The sequence below is a fragment of the Arachis ipaensis genome, chromosome B5 (genome assembly GCF_059453495.1).
Source record: "Arachis ipaensis isolate K30076 ecotype BB chromosome B5, ASM5945349v1, whole genome shotgun sequence".
Lineage (NCBI taxonomy): Eukaryota > Viridiplantae > Streptophyta > Magnoliopsida > Fabales > Fabaceae > Arachis > Arachis ipaensis.
In genome coordinates this window covers 159,245,417-159,267,491 of record NC_142440.1, presented here as the reverse complement: position 1 = coordinate 159,267,491, position 22,075 = coordinate 159,245,417, and the positions used below count along the sequence as shown (strand labels likewise).

The 22,075-nt window shown below is 33.7% G+C and overlaps 2 protein-coding genes and 1 pseudogene across 4 annotated transcripts; 2 read left to right on the top strand and 1 right to left on the bottom strand.

The window, feature by feature from the left end:
- The first annotated feature begins 719 nt into the window (after positions 1–719).
- Positions 720–4,606, top strand: LOC107639709 (uncharacterized). Of its 3 annotated transcripts, none has more exons than XM_016343277.3 (7): positions 720–1,440; positions 1,657–1,737; positions 2,117–2,191; positions 3,018–3,062; positions 3,146–3,235; positions 3,437–3,538; positions 4,332–4,606. In XM_016343277.3, the coding sequence occupies exons 1-7, from the start codon at positions 1,006–1,008 to the stop codon at positions 4,353–4,355; spliced, it is 852 nt and encodes a 283-aa protein (XP_016198763.2). In that variant the 5' UTR covers positions 720–1,005; the 3' UTR covers positions 4,356–4,606. The 3 variants fall into 3 exon arrangements, 2 of the variants coding, with proteins under 2 accessions (XP_016198763.2, XP_088342238.1); XR_015883148.1 differs by having other exon boundaries at positions 858–1,440; positions 3,146–3,258; positions 4,332–4,370; XM_088486112.1 differs by lacking the exon at positions 3,146–3,235 and having other exon boundaries at positions 858–1,440.
- Positions 4,607–5,433: 827 nt separating this feature from the next.
- On the top strand, positions 5,434–6,636 carry LOC148566404 (uncharacterized; annotated as a pseudogene).
- Positions 6,637–16,366: 9,730 nt separating this feature from the next.
- LOC107644919 (T-complex protein 1 subunit alpha) lies at positions 16,367–21,386 on the bottom strand. Its single transcript, XM_021103308.2, has 9 exons — positions 21,046–21,386; positions 20,911–20,943; positions 19,644–19,739; positions 19,453–19,518; positions 19,030–19,247; positions 18,468–18,564; positions 17,691–17,779; positions 16,780–16,900; positions 16,367–16,621 (listed from the first exon to the last, which is right to left on the bottom strand). The coding sequence occupies exons 1-7, from the start codon at positions 21,256–21,258 to the stop codon at positions 17,735–17,737; spliced, it is 768 nt and encodes a 255-aa protein (XP_020958967.1). The 5' UTR covers positions 21,259–21,386; the 3' UTR covers positions 16,367–16,621; positions 16,780–16,900; positions 17,691–17,734.
- Positions 21,387–22,075: the final 689 nt, after the last annotated feature.

The window sequence follows — 22,075 nt, the reverse complement described above, 5'->3', positions numbered from 1 at the left end:
GGCGGCGACAGTGACGTCTCCCACCTCCAATCCTCTGCCATGCCTCCTTCCTCATCTTTCGTTTTTTGGTTTTCCACCGGTCATGAGTACTCTCTCTTGCTCAAGCTCGCAATCGAACATGTCATTTCAAACCTGGTCAACCGCATCATACAGCAATCACAGCGACTCTCCTGGGGTACAAGCTCTTACTTTGTCACTCTCTTTCTTTTTGAGATGTAGTTGCTTATGCGTGTCTGTTTAGAGTAGAAAAATATCAATTAGAATAGAGTCCCACACATTTTTTTAATTACTTACCTTCGATTTATGTAATTGTGCACACCACTCGATTTATTTTTGTGTGTTTTTTTGGACTAAATTTGTAGTACTAAAATTTAAATTTAGGATATTATTATGAATATTTTTGCTATATTTAAAGACAATAAAATTTAAATTTGGGTCGTGATAGTAAATTAGTGAACTAAAATTTAATTTAAATACTATATATATAATTATATATATAATAATTTTTTATTTAATTAAATTCATACATAGTTTAAATAATTATTCAAATAATAAATTTAAGAGATATTTTTTTAAAAAATATATAATTAAATATTTGTATAAAATTCTTTTTACTCAAACTACTTTTCATGTAAAAATGTAACTATTTTTTCATGTAAAAATGCATCCTGATTCACCCTTATCCATTCATATTCTGCTTCACAGCTTCATCACTTCGTACAATATTTCTAACCATCCGCATGGTTTGAAAAAAGGGCTCTATTCTAATTCCATGCATAAAAAATCTTTGCTTTTTGTTGCAAACTCTCTCACTATTCACAACTCACCATGACTGAGCTTCTTCCCGCAAGCCCGCTTTCAATCTCACTCCCAGAATCTCATAGATTCCCTTTCTCAGCAACAATCAATGCCTAACCCCAAATTCTCATGTACCTTTCTCTTAAGAATGCTCAAAAACCACTGCCACCCTTGTTGTAGTTGCTTCTTCAATGGGTCCAATAGTCCATGGAAGAGGCTCAAGGGGCGGTGCTTATAGCTTCTACAACAATGAACAACTTGGATTTGATGAGAGAGAGGGGGAGAATTTGGGCTTGGAGGGTGACCCTACTGGTGATGGTTCAGTTGGTGAAAAGGATATTGCTGATAGTGATAATCCATTTGATGATGTTGGACTCAGGGAAATGGATGATCCTGTTGGGTTGGGTGCCAATGATGAAGGAGAAGAAGGGTTTTGAAGACGACGATGATTTGGTTAAGGTTCAGGTTCAGGGTGGTGCTGCAAATGATGATGATAATGATGATTTGAGAAAAGATGATGTTAAAGTTGAGAAATTTAGTGGTAAGGATGGGATTAGAAGGTCCAATTTGTTGCCTAAGCAGGTCATTAGTATAACTCTTAGCTTGGGGTTTGTTACTCAGCTTTGGGTTGACACCACTGCTGTGAGTGACCATTTCTTAAGCTATAAATGTAAAGCATGCTTTTTTGGGGAATTTATTTATAATGTTTGTTTGTTTTCCTGGTTTGCTACCTGTTTCTTTGGGGTGGAAAGCATTAAGCATGTTTGGATATTGATTATTAGCTATATTGAACTTAAACTATGTTAGTCTAAGCACACATTTATTGATGTATCTCCTTTTGGTGAATTTCATGTGCAGTGGATGGTTTTATTTGTGGAGATGAGGCCAAACTTGCTTTCTGGGAATGCAGATAACTTCCTTCTGGAGGACATTAGTCAGGTATAACAAATTTTGGAATAACACATTTTGAATGCTTTATGGTGTATGCTTTGCTACAAGTGTTTTACACCATTTTTTAGTTTGTTTCACTTTTGGAGGAGTTTTGTTGCCTGCAATAACATGTAGATAGGACCCGGCAATAACATGTAGAGAGGACCATTCGGGTCCGCTACCAGTTAAATTATGTAGATGCTTCCAGATCAAGCTTTTTGTCCGAAATTTCCAACGCCCCTATATTCCAATATGAATCTGTACTATGGTTTTGCGACCTTGTCTTATGGTCTGTCTTACTTGAATGTGGTGTGCATTTTTAGCTTTGCAAGCTAGTGACCTCATGTGTTTTTCATGCTGTTGAGTGTTCTGTTGGTTCTCTTTTCAGGTCGGGGATGTCGTCTTTGTCCCTGATGAAAGCATGATAGACAACGAATTTAAAATGGTTGGATTGGAGACCCTGGTATGTTTTAAAGTTTTATATGATTCTTTCTTGTGAATTATTTTTTCTTGAAAGATTTATTGTAGGGTTCATTGATTGGCAGAATATGTTGGAGAAATCTTCTCTTTTGATATTTGTTAGTGGTACTCACTTTGTTGTGTTGCTTAAATAATAAAGGTTATTATGAATTGTGTTCATGTAAGATGCTTTTGCTCTATCCTTGTTTGTTAGACGGTGATGATGCTCCAAATTATGTGAATGTGATATCTGAATCTGATGTCTTCTGAAGTTGGTATCATTCATTTAAAGTAGAAATAATGAGAATTGATTATTCATAATTGACAAAGTGTAATGAGATAACAAAACATTATGTAGGATTGAAACTAAGTGGTTTCATAAAAATGTCGGTGATAACCTTTTTTCAGATCTTGGGAACCGTTTACCATAAAATATCATGTTGTAAATGTCTAAATGGTTGTGTTCAAGTTTTCAACTACTTGTTAGTAAGATGAAGATATCTTATTTCTTCTTCAAGATCAAATACTTTTAGATGATCTCCTTTGGTCTTATGTATGATTTTGGTTCTGATCGGTTATTTTGGTCATTTGTGCCAAAATGCAAAGTGCTCTTCATCATGGTTTTCTAAATTTCTATGCAAAATCCAATACCTGTTATACGATTTTTCCCATGCCTTAACCCTTTTCAATAAGTCATCATGGGAAGCAGTTCCATTTAATTTAATATATGATTTAGTGGTGCCACCATTATTTTACCACACTTCAAAAATTGAAACAAGGTAGGACTATTTTTAAGGTGGTAATTGATTCATCATATTATTATTTGATAGGTTGGATACAAAGTTGTGACACCCTCTCAACGGAATATTGGAAAGGTGATTATACGTTTATTCTTCTACTTTTATTTCACATATTTATTTATATCCAATTATTTGATAAGGGAACTCTAAGCTCTTAGGTACGTGGATACACGTTCAGCCTCAATTCAGGTGCTGTTGAAGAACTTGAGCTTGATTCATTTGGACTATCAATTATCCCTTCAAGTTTGGTAAATCAGTGCCTCTTTGTAAGGTTAATAAAAAACCAAGTTCAGAACTCAAAATAGCATGCAAGTTTTGCCAATCCAATTGGAAATGGAAGTCTACATCCTATGTTAACAAATCCAAGTCACAATTCCTTCATTTTGATCATTTGTGACTCCTAAGGGGTTTAGTCTACAAATTATAATTCTTGATTGCCATACTTTTAGGTAAGTACTTACTCTTTGCTAGTCGAGGATGTACTGGAAGTAGTATCTGATGCTGTTGTGGTTCGCGAAGCTGCAACGTCGCGTATACAAAGGCTTTCAAAGGTACCTTCATTTCAATAATGGAAATTTGAGTGTATGAGTGTATCACATTACTATTTCACATTTTACATTTTCTTTTGCCCTTACGACTAACGAACTAAGTAGGATATTGATTTCGGCAACATTGCTTCCTTTTCTGATTAGAGCTTCGTGATATACTTCGCCTCTGTTTCTTAGCTGCTGAAAGTTTTGATTCCTGCTTATATATCAAGCCATGCTTATTATGGCTTGTACATGGGAACTTGTGATTCTCATACTTTATTTTGGTTTCTCCGTTTTATGGCTATTGTCCATAGATTTTTAAGCAAAGTCATCTAATTATATTATTTGGTTGGTAAAAGTCTAATTATATCATTTAGTTTGGGTAAAATACTGTCTTACTCCCTAACATTTGGGCTAAGTCTTGATTTTGTCCCTAACGTTCCAAACATTCTATTTTTATTCTGAACGTCTTATTTCGTCCTGTTTTAGTTTTCTGGTCAAAATTAAATTTTTTTCTTCCAAAAATACCCTTTCCTCCATTTGGTTTTATTGAATTCGTTTTCTTTTGAAATAGTTGGTGCTCTTTTTCTACTCCGGGGACGATTTAGAATTTAGCGAGGAAACAGAACAACATTTTGACTTCCCAATAAAACATTGAAGAAAAATATCTTGTGTGCTCATTTTGTCTCGTACACCAAGTTGGATAGCATCGCTCTATTGCTATATAATCATTATTACTACTAAAAGAAATGTCATTGACTCATTTATTTATTTTGTCTTGCTGATCATAAAACAACCTATTTGCTTGTCCCAGGGTTTCTTGGCAACCAGAATGTAGGAGTTTCAATGGATGATCTTGAAGATTATGACTCTGAACCATCTGTGACATATGGCCGAGTTTCAAGGAGAAGGAAAAGTCTTGGAAGAAAGAAACCTAATCAAAGATATTGGGATAATGAAGATGATTGGGATCTTCCAATGGACTATCTTTGATTCACATGTTTTGTCTGCTAACTCCCATGTAATAATACTCCTTTTAATCGAAAATATAGTGAAGCTTTAATAAGCCTACCAAGGATGACATAAAAATACCATACCAAATTACCAATTGTCTTTTTTATTTTCTATGGTGTAAAATAGGCTTGCATTTGTACAGTTAGTTTCATAGATTTTTCTTTTCAGACTTTTTGGTTTTTAATATTATTTAGTTTAGCATTCTCTTCGGTTTTTATCGCCTTTTGCCACCTTGAAAAAGTGATTGGTATGTAATAAGAATATACATAATAAATTATATTTACGTATTAAAATAATTTTTTAAATAATAAATTTGATAATTGATTACTTTTTGCATGTAATAATAATTAATATTTTTTCACCAGTTTCAATATATTTTTTGGGGATACTCTTTTTTGTTAGATTTTTAGTATTATTATTAGAAATGCTACTAGAGGGGCACAGCTAAACAAGATGTGGTGGCAAACTTGCTAGATCATTATAAAACTTGCTAGCATCATTATAAACAAGGGTTTGTTTTGGAACAAGTCTCAAACTCTCAATATAAGAATTTAGCCAGTTGAACAAACAACAAATTAAATCTAGTTCAAGCCTAATCAAAATTGTATAAGAAATTATGAATCCTCTTTTTTCTTTTCAAGAAAGCAAGGGGAAAAAAATTGATCCGAACATCCAATGTAGAACTTTTTTTTTTTTTAATAAAGCATAGAAAATAGTCAATATACCAATAAGAACAAACAGAAGCACTAGCCGTTAGCGCCTCCCTCCATTGAAATTCAAAATAAAATACACTCTACTCTTCACTCAACTTTCCATCACCACCAACACCTTTTCTCCATTCTACTTTCCATTTCTTCGCTGCAAAACATAACAATAAAAACCTATCATCCAAACACGCCACAATGCAAACGCAAACGTAAACACAAACTCACACTCCGATTTCCATACCTCCGAAACCTCGGCCGCGATCAGGCCGGACACCACTCCAGCCGAAGAACAACTCGCCCGCCGATCTCCGGCCGAAGCCCAAGCCCAAGCCCGAATCTGAACCACTCTGCGAGATCACACCCGTCCGCGACAAGGAGAACCGTACTATCGCGATCACCGCCGCAGCGGAAGCTACTCTTCCTCCTCATACTGCGGCTGCGTTGGCTCCGGTGGAAGTGCAACTCCCCGAGGCGTCGTCACTGGCGGAAGAGCTGAGCGCGATCAAGAAGAAGCTGGAGAGGATGAGGATCGATAAGGAGAAGACGAAGACAGCGCTGAAGGAGAAGGACGCGAAGCTCGACGCCATGATGAAGGAGCTCGAAGACAGAGGAGAGCTTCAGAAGAAGTTCGAGATCGAGGTTGATCGCTTGTTCCGCTTGAAGGAGCTCAAATATCGATGCATGGTAAAAATAAAAAATAAAAAATAAAAAATTAGTTTCTCTCAGAATTTCTTCGATTCGATTCAATTCTGAAATCGTTTTTTTCTTCTTTTTTTTTTTTCTGTTTTGGATTTTGATCGGAACAGAGAGTTTCTCCGATGAGAACATTGGGAGAGAAGGAACATGGAAAGATCGTTAATGAAGCTGCTCCATCGTCGCAATCTCAATCTCAATCAGAGGTAAATCGCTATTTTATTTTATTCTACTTTCAATTTTAGGAATGTTTAGGAATTACCTTTTGCTTTAGTTTTCATTTTCTTCTATGAACGAATTGATGAGAAGAAACTGGCGATTGACGAATGTCGGGAATGGTGAGTTTTTCCTTGCGTAGGAGAAGAGTAAGAATGAGGAAACGACGTCGTTTGAGTGCGAATCTGAAAGTGTGAAGCGCAGAGTCCCGGTTCGGCTTGTTCACAAACTGATACTAACACACACCAAAAATCATAATCATAATAGCTCGTTATGGTTTATTTTTGTTTGCATTGCAATCTGTGGTGTACTTTCAGATTTTAAGAAAGAAAATAGCTCATAGCTTGTATTGTCGCCAAGAAAGGGGCAAAGAGAATTAGCATTTTGTGTTTTGAGCTTATTGACATTTTTGGTGAAATTTTGATATTACTTATTCAAATATATTGTACTATCATATGTTTTTTTTTTTTTTTTGTCTGGGACTCATCAATAGCACTCATATAATAGAAGAATATTTCTAACACCCCTTCAAAACATCTTTTGACTAGGAAAGAATAAATAGATGATTGACTTTTTAGCTCGCGAATATTTAAATTTTTGAAAATTTAAAATTATATTTAAATTTTTTATTTTTTTAAAATTTGGATACATTGATTTTTATTGTTCATTTAATTTTATCAGACCCAACGCAAAAATTAAATATGACTCCCATTATATTGAATTGGCCGATACGGATGCCTACGTGGGAGAGTTTCTAAAATGGAACAAGTTAGATACAAGATCGATGTGTCCAAATTTTAAAGAGACAAGAGACTTAAATATATTTTCAAATCCTCATGGATTTAAATATTTACAGATTAAAAAATCAGAAATTAATTTATTTTTTTTACTTTATAAAACAAATAACAATGGTACATATATTTGCCTTTATATAGGCAAAATTTTTTAATAAAATATAGATTCTTAACAACTAATAACAATTTTTAATGAAAGTAAAGAAACATGTAAAAGTGTAACTTATTTTACTATTTGATTAACATGCCAATTTATTTGACTACTTGATAAGCATGTTTATATAATTATGATAAATTTTAGTCGTAAATTTTGAATATTAATTTTTGCAATTTAACTAATTTTGATTTATCAAATTTAATATAGTTTCTATAATCTTTTATAATCTTCTTACCCCTATTAATATTAATGGATTTAAGTTGTATTTTTCTTAAAGATTTGGATACCAATTATAACAGCTAATGAGGTGATAATGAATTTGCATCGAGTTTGATTAATTATTATTACTAATATAATGTATAATACAATTAAGTTAGGTGTACACTAAAATTAATTATTAAAATTATAGAATACACATTAAAAATAAATTAAGTTATATATGTATTTATATATAAATACACAGTGATTAATTTTAATATATAAATAATATTTTTGTATGTAATAACATCTTATTTAGAATCATATCTCATTTATAAATTCATGGTTACTAAAGATTGATAATTTGATTTTAGTTTGAGTTGAAGTTCTGAATCTTGAAGTTCAATTTGAGAAAGTGCCATAGTTGGGGCGTTCTCTAGTAAAGAGGTAAATTGATATAGATATAAAGATATTTTCATCGATTAATCTTTATTGTGACTAGTAGGTGGATTTTTTATTTTAATATGGAAGAGTGAATAGAGTTTTACGTTAATGTTACAAAAAATAGGATTTTACAGTGTTCTGGAGGCATTGTTCTGTGCAAGCACAATACGCAGACTGTGTATTGTAATTTAATATTAAAATAATACAATACGTAGTCTGCGTATTATAATTTAATATTAAAATAATACAATACGCAGTCTATGTATTGTCTCTATAAATTAAAAAAAATGATTTGACAATTCGCACTCTACGAATTCTATAGCCCCCAAAATTTTGTAAAACACCATAACTTTCAATATTAAAAAATTACATCAATTCTTATCCAATATAAAAAAAAATTAACCCTAGTAGGTTTGTTGTCCTTTTTAGAAGAGTAACTTGGCGGAACACGTGGATGAGTCACTGAGCCATAAAAGTATGCGTGTTAGGAAAACTTAATGTAATTGCTGTATAGAAAGTTATGGACTGCGGTCTTTTTAGGTTTTTTTTTAATTGGATTTAAATATTTTAGTTTATTTTATTTGTAAAATAACCATAAATGAAAATGAGTAAAACTCCAACCCGCTTTTTGACCATTTCACTAACTCTCGTTCCGCCCTCTTCGATTGAAAAATAACATTGTGGGCCCTAATCAATAACTTCATCAGACATTCTACTCCTCTATTAATATCTCCTTTTAGAGCTAACGAATTTTGCTTACGTGTAATATTAAGTCAACATGTGAAAAGAAACTATTGAAAAGGACAAAATGCTCTTTTTTTCTTTCTTTTCTTTTTTCATCTCCTCCTCTTTACAAACCAGAACACCACCAAGCCATTTTCAGTCACCATCATCACTAACATCCACCACCATCATCTGCATTTTCTCCTTCTCCTCTCCATTTTCGGCCACCATCATCACCAACATCTACCATCATTCTTTGTTTTTGCTACACCACCTCACCGACATCATTCTTCTTCTTCTTTTGATCGAACCAAAACCACGAAGTCATATTTCTCCTCCTAATTCTCTGTTCACCCTTGACAACTCCAGCGTCGCCACGACTATCCTCTCTCTCCTTTTCTTCTTTTTACCTGGTACGGAATTTACAATCCACAAACTAATCGGCAAGTACATCGGGTCGTACCAAGTAATACCTCAGGTGAGTGAGGGTCGATCCCATGAGAATTGATGGACCAAACAACAATAGTTGAGTGATTCACTTAGTCAAACAAGCAGAAAGTAGTGTTTCGGAGTTCAAATTTCATTAAATAGTAAATCATGAATTAAGAAAGCAAACAGTAAACTTGGTGTGAGAAGTATGTGAGAGAACAGTTAATGTTTTAGAGATATTTATTTTCTGGATTAATATTTCTTACCAACTATTTTAATCATGCAAGATTCAATTTATGGCAAACTGTAATTGACTAAACCCTAATTCCTTAGAGATTTAGTCTCCTCTAACCTAATCAACTGCTAATTCCTTAGGCAATAAGCTTTCCAATCGTTACTGTCTTCCTGGCGCTAAACGTCAGGCTCGGCGTTTAGCGCCCTACAAGGCAGTGAGCTCGCACACGTTACGAGGTACCTAGCGCTAAATGCCCAGGTTTGCGTTTAGTGCTAGCTTGACAGAATGACTGCACGCATTTCAAATCGATTGGGCGCTAAACAGAATCAAAATTCTTTTCTTTTCTTCTGTACAGACTCTGTCAAACTGATCCAAAATTAACCTGAAATAATCAAAACAATAGAACTACTCAGCATCCAAATAGGCTTCAAACACTAAAATCTCAATAAAACTCAATACATTCATATCTAAAATAATAAGAAAATAAAGAAAAGATGCTCAATTTTGTGGAGGGTTTATGTTGATTCCATCAGTTTTATGATGTATTTTGTTGATTGTTGAGATGCCCTAGTGCTACTAGAAATACTGATTGTGTACCCATTATTTTAATAGTGGAAGATTTTACTGGACTAGGTCCCGTGGATTTTTGTCCCGCTTTTGGAGGGGGGTTTCATGATTAAAATTCTAGTGTTTGATTATTTAATTTCTGCCATTATATTTGCTACTTGGAGTATCTTTGGTGTTGCTTCTTTAATCACACAGGTTGTGCAAAAATTATTTTTGGTGCTTTCGCTGTTAGACAGGTTCTAGTTTGAACCTTAATTTTTCCAACAATGTTGTATCCAGAGCTTTAGTTGTTTATTTCTATGCTAATTAAATGGAGAAAAATACTCATGAGCCAAATATGGTCAAATTGAATTCCAAAAATTACTCGATTTGGAAGACCCTCATGGAAGATATGTTGTATAACAAGGACTTGTATGGTCCTACGGAGGGGGCATAAATCCATAGGTACTAAACACGAGAGAAAAATGTGCAAAATAAAGCATTCTTGATTAGGAAGCTTGTTAATATGAAGTATATTGAAGGTAAATCAATGTTGAAGCACTCGAGTATTTTTCAGGAGATGGTGAACCAATTGAAAAATAATGAAATCACTTCAAATCATGAGTTGAAAGCCTTGTTGTTGTTGTTGTTGAGTTCTTTGCCTAATAGTTAAAAAGTTTTGGTTGTGAGATTAACTAATTCAGCTCTAAAAGAAAAGTTAACGTTAGCAATGGTTAAAGAGAGCATGTTGAATGAAGAAGTCAGAAGAAGAGAGCGAAGTTTGATTAATGTCTCCTCCCAGTCAAAAGCACTTGTTTCAGAGTCACGAGAGAGAAGACAAAGTAGAAAACCTCAGACAGTTCTGATAGGTCAAACAGTCAAAGCAAGTCAAGAGGAAAGTACAAGCCAATAAAGGAGTTCATTTGTCACCAAGGTGGCAAGTCGGGGCATATCAAGAGGTATTATAGGTTCTTGAAAAGAAAACAATCAAGGGAAAGAAACAAAGACAAATGTAAAGATAATGATAAAGAAACTTTTGTTATTGTTTATGAAGATATTATGATCACATATGATGAAAACTATGTTAATCTTGTCTGTGATGATTCCACTTGGATTTATGGATTTTGGTGCCTCATGTCATGTCACTCTGAAGCACGAATTTTTTACTTTTTATACTGTTGGAAATTTTGACAAGATCAAATTGGGAGATAAAGGGGTGTGTGATATCATTGGTATGGGTGATGTGTGGCTTGAAACCAACATGGGATGCAAGTTGTAGTTGAAGAATATTAGGCATGCGCCAGATATGCAGTTCAATCTGATTTTAGTAAAGGCATCAGATCAAGAGGGTTATTGCACTTCTTTTGGTAGTCGAAAATGCAAGATTACTAAAGGGGCTCTCATTGTTGCTAAAGAAGACAATAGTCTTACTACTCTCTACCGGTTACAAGCAAAGTTGTGCAAAGAAGAGGTAAATGTAGCTGATGATTTCTCTTCTGATTTGTGGCATATATGTCTTGGTCACTTGACCGAGAAAGGACTAAGCGTCTTAGCCAAGAAGCACTCACTTCCAGTGAAAGCTACAACTTTAAATACTTGTACCCATTGTTTTGTAGAAAGCATGCTAGAGTATCATTTCATAGTTCTGGGCCTCATTGGAGATCACATGTTCTAGATTTAGTTCACACTGATATTTGCTCTATGAATGCTAAGACACTAGGCGGTGCATCATACTTTATAAATTTTATTGATGATTATTCTCGAAAAGTATGGGCTTTTATTTTGAAATCTAAAGACCAGGTGCTCAGTATCTTCAAACACTTCCATACAAGTGTTGAAAGAGAAACAAGAAGGAAATTGAAATGTGTTCGAGCTATAGGAGTCCATTTGAAGAGTATTATAAAGGACATGGGATCAAGTTTGATAAGATGGTTCCTAAGACTCCTCAATATAAATGAGTTGCAAAGAGAATAAATCGCACTATTAATGATAGAATCAGCTGTATGATCTCTCATGTAAAGTTGCCTAAATTCTTTTGGGGTGAAGCGATGAGGACTGTAGTAGATTTGATCAACCTTTCTCCTTCAGTTCCACTAAATGGTGATGTTCTAGAGAAAGTTTGGAGAGAAAAAGATATCTCCTATAGTCACTTGCGATTGTTCGGCTGCAGGGCTTTTGTTCACATTCTAAGAGATGAAAGATCTAAACTTGATGGGAAGTCAAAGCAATGTATCTTCATGGGTTACGGTCATGAAGACTTTGGTTACAGATTATGGGATCCGGTGAGCAATAAAATAAGAGATGTGATTTTTCTTGAAGACCAAACTATTGAAAATCTTCAGAAGACAGATAAGCCAACAATAACTGTTAGACATTCTGCTGATGATGAACCTAGTCCTTCTACTAGACCTCCTGTTGATGGAAAAGATGTACAAGTTGATAATGATGGTGATGATTTGCATGATGAACCTACACCTCAACCTGAGGTGCCAGATGTAGAAGTTCCACCAGATGTTGAAGTTCCACTTGTACTACCAGTTAAGCCTGAATTGAAAAGATCTAATAGAGACCTCATCCTTTTCAGAAATGCTCTCTACATGAGTATGTGATGTACATTGAGACTTGGAAACTAGAGAGATACCAGGAAGCTATGTCTGATGAGCATAAAGAAGATTGGTTGAAGGCCATGCAAGAAGAAATAAAATCCTTGCATGAGAATCATACGTTTGAATTTGTGAAGTTGCCGAGTGATAAGAGAGCATTCAAGAATAAATGGGTGTTCAAATTGAAAGTGGATAAAAATGTCTCACAGCCAAGGTACAAAGCTCGAATTAATTTTGAAAGGTATTAATTTTGAAATGTCTCACAACAGAAGAAAGGTATTAATTTTGAAGAGATTTTCTCTCTAATTGTGAAGATGTTTTCTATTCGAGTTGTGCTTGGATTAGCGGCTAGTTTGAATTTATAGGTTGAGCAACTTGATGTGAAGACTGTGTTCTTTCACGGTGACAAAGATAAAGAAATTTATATGGAGCAACCAGAGAGTTTTGAGATTAAAGAAAAGGAGTACCTTGTATGCAAGTTGAAGAAAAGCTTATATGGGCTGAAGCAAGCACCAAGGCAGTGGTACACAAAGTTTGATTCCTTCATGGAAGGTCATGGGTATAGTAAGACTTCTTTTGATCATTGTGAATATGTCAAGAAATTTTTTGATAGTGATTTTATAATTCTCTTGCTTTATGTTGATGGCATGTTTATTGTTGGTCATGACACTAAGAAGATTGAAAGTCTTAAGAAAGATTTGAATAAATTCTTTGCTATGAAGGATTTGGGTCCTGCAAAGAAAATCCTTGGCATGAGTATCACTCGTGACAGGAAGAATGGAAAACTGTAGTTGTCGCAACATAAGTATATTAAGAAGGTTTTAGAGAGGTTTAGCATGAGTAATTCCAAACCTATTAGTACTTCACTTGCTAGTCATTTCAAGCTGAGTTTGCGGTAATGTCCTACAAGTGAGAAAGAGAAAGCAGAAATGAAGAAGATTAGATATGCATCTATAGTTGGTAGTTTGATGTATGCTATGATTTGCATCAGGCAGGATATTGCTCATGTTGTTGGAGTTGTTAGTCAGTTTTTCTTTAAACCTGGAAAGGAACACTAGCAAGCAACGAAATGGATTTTTAGATACCTTAATGGTACTTCCAGAGTTTGTTTATACTTTGGGAGTAGCCAACCTGTGTTGGATGGTTACACGGATGCGGATATGACTGGAGATCTTAATTCAAGAAAGTCTACTTCTGGTTATATGATGACTTTTGCAAGGGGAGCTGTGTCGTGACAATCTCGACTTTAGAAATGTGTTGCTTTGTCTACTACGAAGGAAGAATACATTGCTGTTGTTGAAGCTTCTAAGAAACTCTTGTGCATGAAGAAATTTTTACAAGAGTTAAGCATCAAGAGAAGTTTGTGTTATTTTGTGACAGTCAAAATGCTATCCATATCAACAAGAATCCGACGTTTCATTTTAGATCGAAACACATAGAGGTGAGGTATCATTGGATATATCAAGCGCTTGAGATGAAGTCATATGCACTTGAGAAGATCCATACTGATGATAATGGTTCAGATGTGATGATTAAGAGTTTACCTGCAGTGAAGTTTGATTATTGCAAAAAGAAGACGGGTTTGGTGGACTAGCCTATTCTCACTTGAGTCGATGAGGGGAAGATTTGTTGGTGGGTCTCCAACTCAAGTGGAACCCACAAGCCAAAAGAATAAAAAGAAAAAAAGTGGCAAAATCCACATTAAGAATAAAAAAAGTGGAGAGAGAGAGAGAGTATCTAAAGTGTCTCTCATTTAAAAAAAAAAGAAAAGAAACAGTGAGGAAGAAGAGAGAGCTTCGACAAGAAGAGAAAAAGAAAAAGAAAAAAAATGGTGGTGCCATTTTGATCTCATTCACCTGGTAAACTTGCTCTATTTCTTTTGAAATTTTAGTATGTTATTCCTAGTTTAGAGATGAACATTAAGATATAACTTGCTAGTTGTATTATCTTTTCTTTTGTCTGATTTGAGATACCCATTTTTATGGAGATTTATGTTGATTCTATCAGTTTTGATAATGTATTTTGTTTATTGTTGAGATGCTCTAGTGCTACTAGGAAGACGGATTATGTACCTATTATTTTGATAGTGGAAGATTTTACTGGACTAGGTCCGTGAGTTTTTTGTCCCTCTTTTGGGAGTTTTCCCACAATAAAAATTCTGGTGTTTGATTATTTAATTTCTGCCATTATATTTGCTGTTTAGAATATCTTTGGTATTGCCTATTTAATCGCGCAGGTTGTGGGAAAATTATTTTTGGTACTTCCGCTGTTAGATAGATTTTTGTCTGAACCTCAATTTTTCCAACAACAAGCAACCACAAAATCTCGAAACATTTATGCAGTTTCTGCAAGTACTACTCTACAACAGTCCACTAATAACATCAACACTATCACAACACACATACAACTGGATTGAACTTAGAACATTATGCAAGAATAAAACTGATATCAAATTTGAATTGTCGAAGAGTATTATTATGAGGATCCATAAGAATTTTTCTAAAAATCAGCTTTTAACAAAACACTAACATATCCCATAATCACCAAATCACTCTTTTACATAAAAATTAATACTTTAAGTAAATATCTATACTTAATCAAAATTCAGAAAAAGGCAACTAATAAGACCATATTCCGAACCAAATTCAGGTATTTAAGAAGAAGAAGAAGAAGAAGCAGTAGGGTGGTGCAGCAAGAACAGAGAATGGTTGTGGATGTGGCAACGGGGTGGTGCAGCGAGAACAGAGAATGGTGGTGGATGTTGGCTATGATGGTGACCAAAAATGATGGATAGGAGAAGAGAGAAGAGAGTTGGTCTGGTGGTGTTCTGGTTCATGAAGAGGAGAGGAAAAAAAAAAGAGGAGAGGAGGCGTTTTGTCCCTTTCAATAGTTCTTTAACACATGTCGAGTTAACATTATACATAGGTAAAATCTGTCCCACAACTAGAAAATGGATTAATACAGACAAATTTACAGACATATTTAGTCTTTATTACAGACAGATTTTTGGTTACTGACGAAACTACCGACGGATTTTGTCCCTCTGTAAATTCTCCATCCATTTCCCTGGGACGTCGAACTTTTCGACGGATTTTCCGACGAATTTTTCGTCTGTAATTACAGACAGATTTTCCGACGGATTTTCCGTCTGTAATTACAGACGAATTTCCGATAGATTTTTCGTCTGTAATTTAAACCTTGGAAAATCATCTCACACTCTGAACACTCTGAATATAGACAGAAAATTCGTCTGTAAATCCGTCAGTAAGGTAAAATAATTTTTTTTTTAGATTTTTTCATTGCAAAATAAACTTGTTTTCATACAAAATAAATATAAATTTAATACAAATTTTTATCTAATTTGTATTTGAATATTTATATTATTTCAAATAATAAACAAATTCATCGTATTATCAAACTAAAAGAAAAGTACTATAAACAAGCAAGTCAATATAATTCAAAACACAAAGTATATTGATACATCAACTATAATAATAAGTAACAACCATACATCAACAAAGTGTATTGATACATCAACTATAATTCAAAACAAATACTATTGAAAAAAAGAAAACCTGTAAAATCTATACTGTGGCATACACTAAAGGTGTATAAAACAATCTGCTCTTGTAGCTAACCACTTAAATATAAACATAAACCTAGTCTAAAATTAGGGCCAAACCAAGTTAAAGTTGTTCAATTCTTCTAAGATCCATTAATGTTTTCTATTTCTCCTGGCGGCTTGTTCTGCCATTCATCATGTGCATCTTCTATCTATTTGTTTGCTTTGCCGACTTGAATTGCTTGCCTAATTGTATAACATGATTATTTGCTTCTTGAATTTCTTGATATACATGTTATACTTGTATTTTACTTGCATTGTTATTACTTGTGTTTTCTATTGGGATTGAGGAGGTTTGTAAGGCGGTGGCGATGGGATCGCATGGCGGTTAGGCTGGCGAAGGCTATGGGACAGCGGAGAATTGCTAGATTAGAAATCCCTTAAGATAGTTTACCCCGTTTCATAAAGGTTTTTAAAATTATGGTTTTAATTTTAGTTATGCTTTAAGTTGAATCTTAAACAACTGCGTAAGCCAAACAATTTTCAATTAAAAATCATAATCCATTTGTAGGAGATAAACATATTATAAAAAGAGAAAATGTTTCCATGCCTTAGATGAAAGTTTGTGCTTACTCATCAACATTGTGCTGATTGTTAGTCTGTAATATAAAATGCAGCAATCAAAGTGAGCTTCCTAAACCTTTACACCAACGCATAAATGTATTTCATATATCAAACTTGAAATAGAAGCATCGGTTAACGAATTAGCATACCAACTGCCAACTGCAAAAAAAGAGAGAGGAAAAAGAATATATATGTAGAACAAAAACTGAAATAGTGACAATAAAATAAGAATGAATAAAGTAATTAGTCAATAGAAAATATAGAGGAAGCATATAAAGTTACTCCGAAATGCAAGTGCATAGAATCTTTAATATTACCTGTTTCACTTGATCATAGCTGGCTAGTTCAGCAGCATTAATGATAGCACTTCTTGCTATATTGGGGCCAATCCCAGTCCAAAGAGCTCCAAGTCCAAAGAGCTCCAACTCCTTCCTGAGTCTGTTGGATGAAAGTTCAAACAAAACTGGTTTTTATAGTTTCAATGTATAGCTTTTATATAGCAAACTCGATTCTAATAATAATAAACATAAGTAAGAATAAATGAAATGATGTGGAAATGAACTAGGGAGGGCAATAAGGACCCTATTTATATCCAAATGTGGAAGGCATGATGCCTGAGTTGCGTAAAAAGAATAGTAAAACCAAATAGAAAGATTGCAATTAGTACATAAATAATTGAGAAACAGTTAAGCTTAAACGATCATAGAGCTGTAGTGTTTGGTGCTGCAGCATAGGTACTTATTAGTTGAGAAAAAGAAGCAACATTTATTCCACTAATAATTAAAGCTATCTTCTTTGTTTTAATGCTGCAGAACAAAAGATGCATTACTCATTTATTTGCAGTGGTATTAATACACAACACAACACAGAATGATAACAGTTTATTTATTGGCTAAGTACACAGAATGATAACCCTTTTCAAGTACATAGAATGATTCAGCCATGCATTTTATACTTAATTTTCAATAGAGAAACAAGATAAGCATTAGCCAGAGGAGAGGTAAAAAATTATCAAAAAATTATCAAAAAATTAAGACATCATATAATGTTAGAAGAAGTGAATCAGCTTTATTATACCAAATTTAATTATAAATGAGTCATTGACTTTGGAGATTTGATACATTGAATTGTTCTATATGGACATAAATAGAAGAAACTATTAGCCCCTAAAAATGCTTAGAACTTAACACTAGATTAAGAAACACTCATAATTAAAAGTAGAAACTACCTGGTCAGCAATCATTCCAAGTCCCGTGCTTTGCATTAAAGACTTTACACCCACGCCATCACCAAGTTTTTGACTAGCTGCTCGAAACTCTTCCATAGATTTCTCAGGGTTAGTTCTTTTTAAAGATCATGGACGCTGCCAAATAGCAATTGCAGATTTGGAACATGTAATGCACACAATGCAATAAACCAGAACAAGTCTAAAAGCAAGTGATTCAGATTCAATTCAGTGACTGGATACTTTATACAAGTCTTTGATCAATTAAGCAATCAAGAACTGTCATTGAGTTGAGGAAGAGAAGAGGCTTTAATTCACAACAATTATATGAACATGAAAATGCAGTGTCTGAAGAGAAAACAACATAAATGAATCAATTAAATAAATAAAAAAGAAAACAGTAAGAATTGAAGTAGAAGAAAATATTATTCAAATAAGACATGCACCCCTAAGTTCCTCCTAGCAACAGACGCATTGATTTGCCTGCACCCAACATTGTAAAAAATATTATTCAAAATATCAAATTTAGTCACTCAATGCAAATATATGATAAAAACATAAGTTCTTTGGTGTGATGCCTAAAAAGGAAGAATCCTAGATGTGGTGGTAACTAAGCTATATTAATCCTACATAGGCATTCTTTTCCTTATCAACATGTAAAGCATAATAAAAAAAATTAGTTATTTTCTTCACATGCCTAAATGAAATAATTACAACTAATGTCTCTTGCAGAAAGTAAAAACTATTAAGAATTTCAAAGAAAAAAAGAAACTAATATACCTTGAGTGCCATGTCATCAATTCCTTTAGTAGTCAGAACAACATTGGCTCCAGCTTTCAATAGTTTTTCAATGCGTTCCTTAGTCATATCAGCCTCTCTGCAATACGAAATAAAATGACCAATTGCCAAGCCATGGAGTGAAACTTGGATATTATTTTATTTTGAGGTGGTAAGAATATTGTTTTAGAAAAAGCACAAGCAAATTTCCACAATAAAAAACATTGGCATTACACAGTTATTTATTATTTTAAGAAATTGCAAAATTATAGAATTATTAACCATAACAATAATCAAAGGGAAAAATCTATAAAGGGAAAATTTCAGTGTACACAACGGGAAACCCCTGGCCAATTCTTAAGATCATTTTAAAATTTAACACTTAGCAATATATGGTGAACAGCAACGGTGTTGCTATATAACACTATTTAATTTTTAACAACAAAATAAATATTCCCGCTGATATATGAAAGGGAGTTTGGCAAGAATTTTTTTTAGAATAATATGGAAGGCATGATCATATGTCACTGACAGAAGATTTAAGCATAAATTGTACTAATATTACCTTTGACGAATTTTCTCAAGCTCTCTGGGATCAGTAACTAATACTTGAACACCCAATTGCATTTTAGTCTTTTGAAGATTAAAATCAAGACAGGCAATTTTTGCAGGGGCAACCCTAAGAGGCATTCCTTGAGCTGCACGGCCAGTATTTAGAGCATAACCATTCATCAGAAAGCTGTCTCTAGCACTTTTTCCATGAGCCTTCAATATATTGATTCCCTATAATAATGGTGAACCAAAAAAAAAAAGGACAGAGGATAAAATCCAGAGAATGACCGTGATAATTAAAGCACGTAAAGGCAAGATTTAACTAATTGAAGTACACATCACAAATTCTCAACACATGCTGAAAATAGAGTGTTTTAGTTTCACCTAGGAGCAAGCCATATAAACAATAAGATGAAAAGGAATTCGAAAAACCAACCTTGATTGGGTATTTAACTTCCCCCCTAGCATTGGTCATCTTTACAACTTGCACTACCTCTACAACCTGTGTAAATAACCAAAACCACAAGAACCATAAGCCCACATGATGAGAACTGAAACTCCTTTTTGCAATTGCGCAGTCCATATCCCCAAAATTTAACCTTTTCGAGAACTAAACTTCAAACATACCAAGTTGGCAAAGAAGTCATTGTCACCAGATATCAACTTTGACGACATGCTGGTCTTGGCACAGTTAATAAGGGATTCCTTTCCAAGCTTGTCAACCTAAAGTCAATAGAGAAATCCGATTTAGTAACAAATAAGATATACCAAAGCTAGTAACTGCATCGCACTTATGGCAAGAGAAGCAAGCTCTGGTCAATACAAAAATTGCATTGCAGCCAGAGGTTTGTCCCGAGACCTGCCAAATCATATAAGCCAAAAAAACTAATCAGCATTTGCAATCTTTGCATGAAATGCATACCTCTTATACCAAACGGAAAATAAAAGCATAAACCAAACAGACCCAAAAAGTGAAAATCAAATTCATTTGCAGTATATATACCAAAAACAAAAACACCTTCGAAAAGAAAAAAGGAAATAAATCATGTTCCTTACTAATTTGAAACCAACCTTAACGTGGCAGTGACATTATACTTGGGCAGCATCCTGCCACCAAAATAACCAGGTCAGTAACCAATTCCTATTTGACAAATCCATAGAATCAATCAGTGCACTAACCTGATATCTTTCATGAAAAGCTGTTTGGACTTTTCCACCAACCTTGATATCATCCCGGAGTATCTGCTCCTCACTCCTCAGCCAAGTAGGTCATAGACAAAGTTAATTTTATTTTCCATTAATATTTAAGCTGAAAAGAATAACTACTTCTATCTTAACATATCACCTAACTACTTCTACAACTTCCAAATCACAGAAGAGAGAATAATACTGCAATAAATAATCCTAATACTACAATTTCTGCATAGATAAATCTATCTGCTGCAATAAGTGATTAAGAGAAGCCATAATCTAGAAGTTCAATTCCATTCTATATCTATAAGAGTTCAACGAATTTCACTGTATTGCTAGAACACTAATTAATTAAGAATGTGCAATTCTAGGGTTCCAAAAACAATTAACCAAACAGAATAAACAAACATGCATACAATATGAGAGGAAATAGATTAAACCAGCGTTATAATGGTGAAATTGAAAAAGTTTCAGAAAGCCTCTTCAAGCTATATATATAAAATTGAAATCCAAGTATTTCGCACATTGTATAAGAATAAAAAATACTAAGATGAATGATTGAAAGCAATGCATTTATCTACACACAAAAAAAATCACAAATAGTGTAGAATCATGGAACAAGCTCAGAACAGGTGATCGAATCCCTAAGCTGGAAATTAGAAAAATTTAAACAGAAGAAAGAGAATGGAAAGGTCAAAATTACCATCTGTTTTGAGATACCAGCATGTGATAGAAACTGCAACAGTAACAAGAAGCTCAATCAACATCAACAACAACAAGAAGATAGAAACTGCGAGAAAAAATTGATAAACCTAAAATTGGCACAGAAAAATTGAACCCTAAGCAACAGCAAGGAGGGGGCTCGTGCGACGCAAGCGGTGGCGGCAGCGGTGGAAAAAGACGAAAACTCAGAGGAACGATCGAACAATGGCAGCAGAGGCGGCGGCAGAGGAGGAGGAGGAGGAACGGAAGAGAGCGTGACGGAGAGGATCCATTGGAAGGGGTGTGACGGAGAGGATCCATTGGAAGGGGTGTGACGGAGAAGATCCATTGGAAGGGGTGTGACGGAGCTTCGGTGCGACTGAACCAAAGCTGAGATGCGCCGCTGATGGAGGATTTGGAAGGGATGAGCGTGGAGATTTGTAGAAGTATCGTGATTGAAACGCGGAGCTTTTTGGTCACAACCCTTATTTTAATATTTTTCGACGGAAAATTTTAAATTACAAACGAATTTTCTGTCTGTAATAATTTAATAAAACGCTGCATTTTTTCTATTTAATTACAGACGAATTTTTTGTCTACAACTATTTTTCACAGAAAAAAAATAATTTTTTTGACAGAATTATCGATAGATTTTTTTTTTTTGTAATTTATACTAATTCATTTTTTTGTTTTCTGACAAAAAATTCCTCTAAAATTCCGTCTGTATTAACTAGTTTTTTAGTAGTGATAGTTTAGGTATTAATCTAATGTTTTATTCTCTTCATGACTTTATATATTTTATTTTATTCTCAATTTATTCATCGTTATTATTTGTTTTTTTTTTTACTTTTGTTCTATTATATGTATATATGTTGCATATAAAATTTTAAAATAAATTAATTAATTTAAAATAACTTTTTTATTTTTAGAAATAGTAATGAAAAAATTTTTTAATTACAATACATAATTACACATATGCATAAAATTTTTCATCTAACATTATAGCAAGATTAAATTAAAAAATATATAACAAATTTAATTATTTTAAAAAGAAAGAAAGAAAAAAAATTATAAATTAAATTTCTATTATTTTATATAAACATACTTTTCATATACAGATTTAATTTTTTTAGAATTTATATATAATTCTAATTTCAAATTATAAA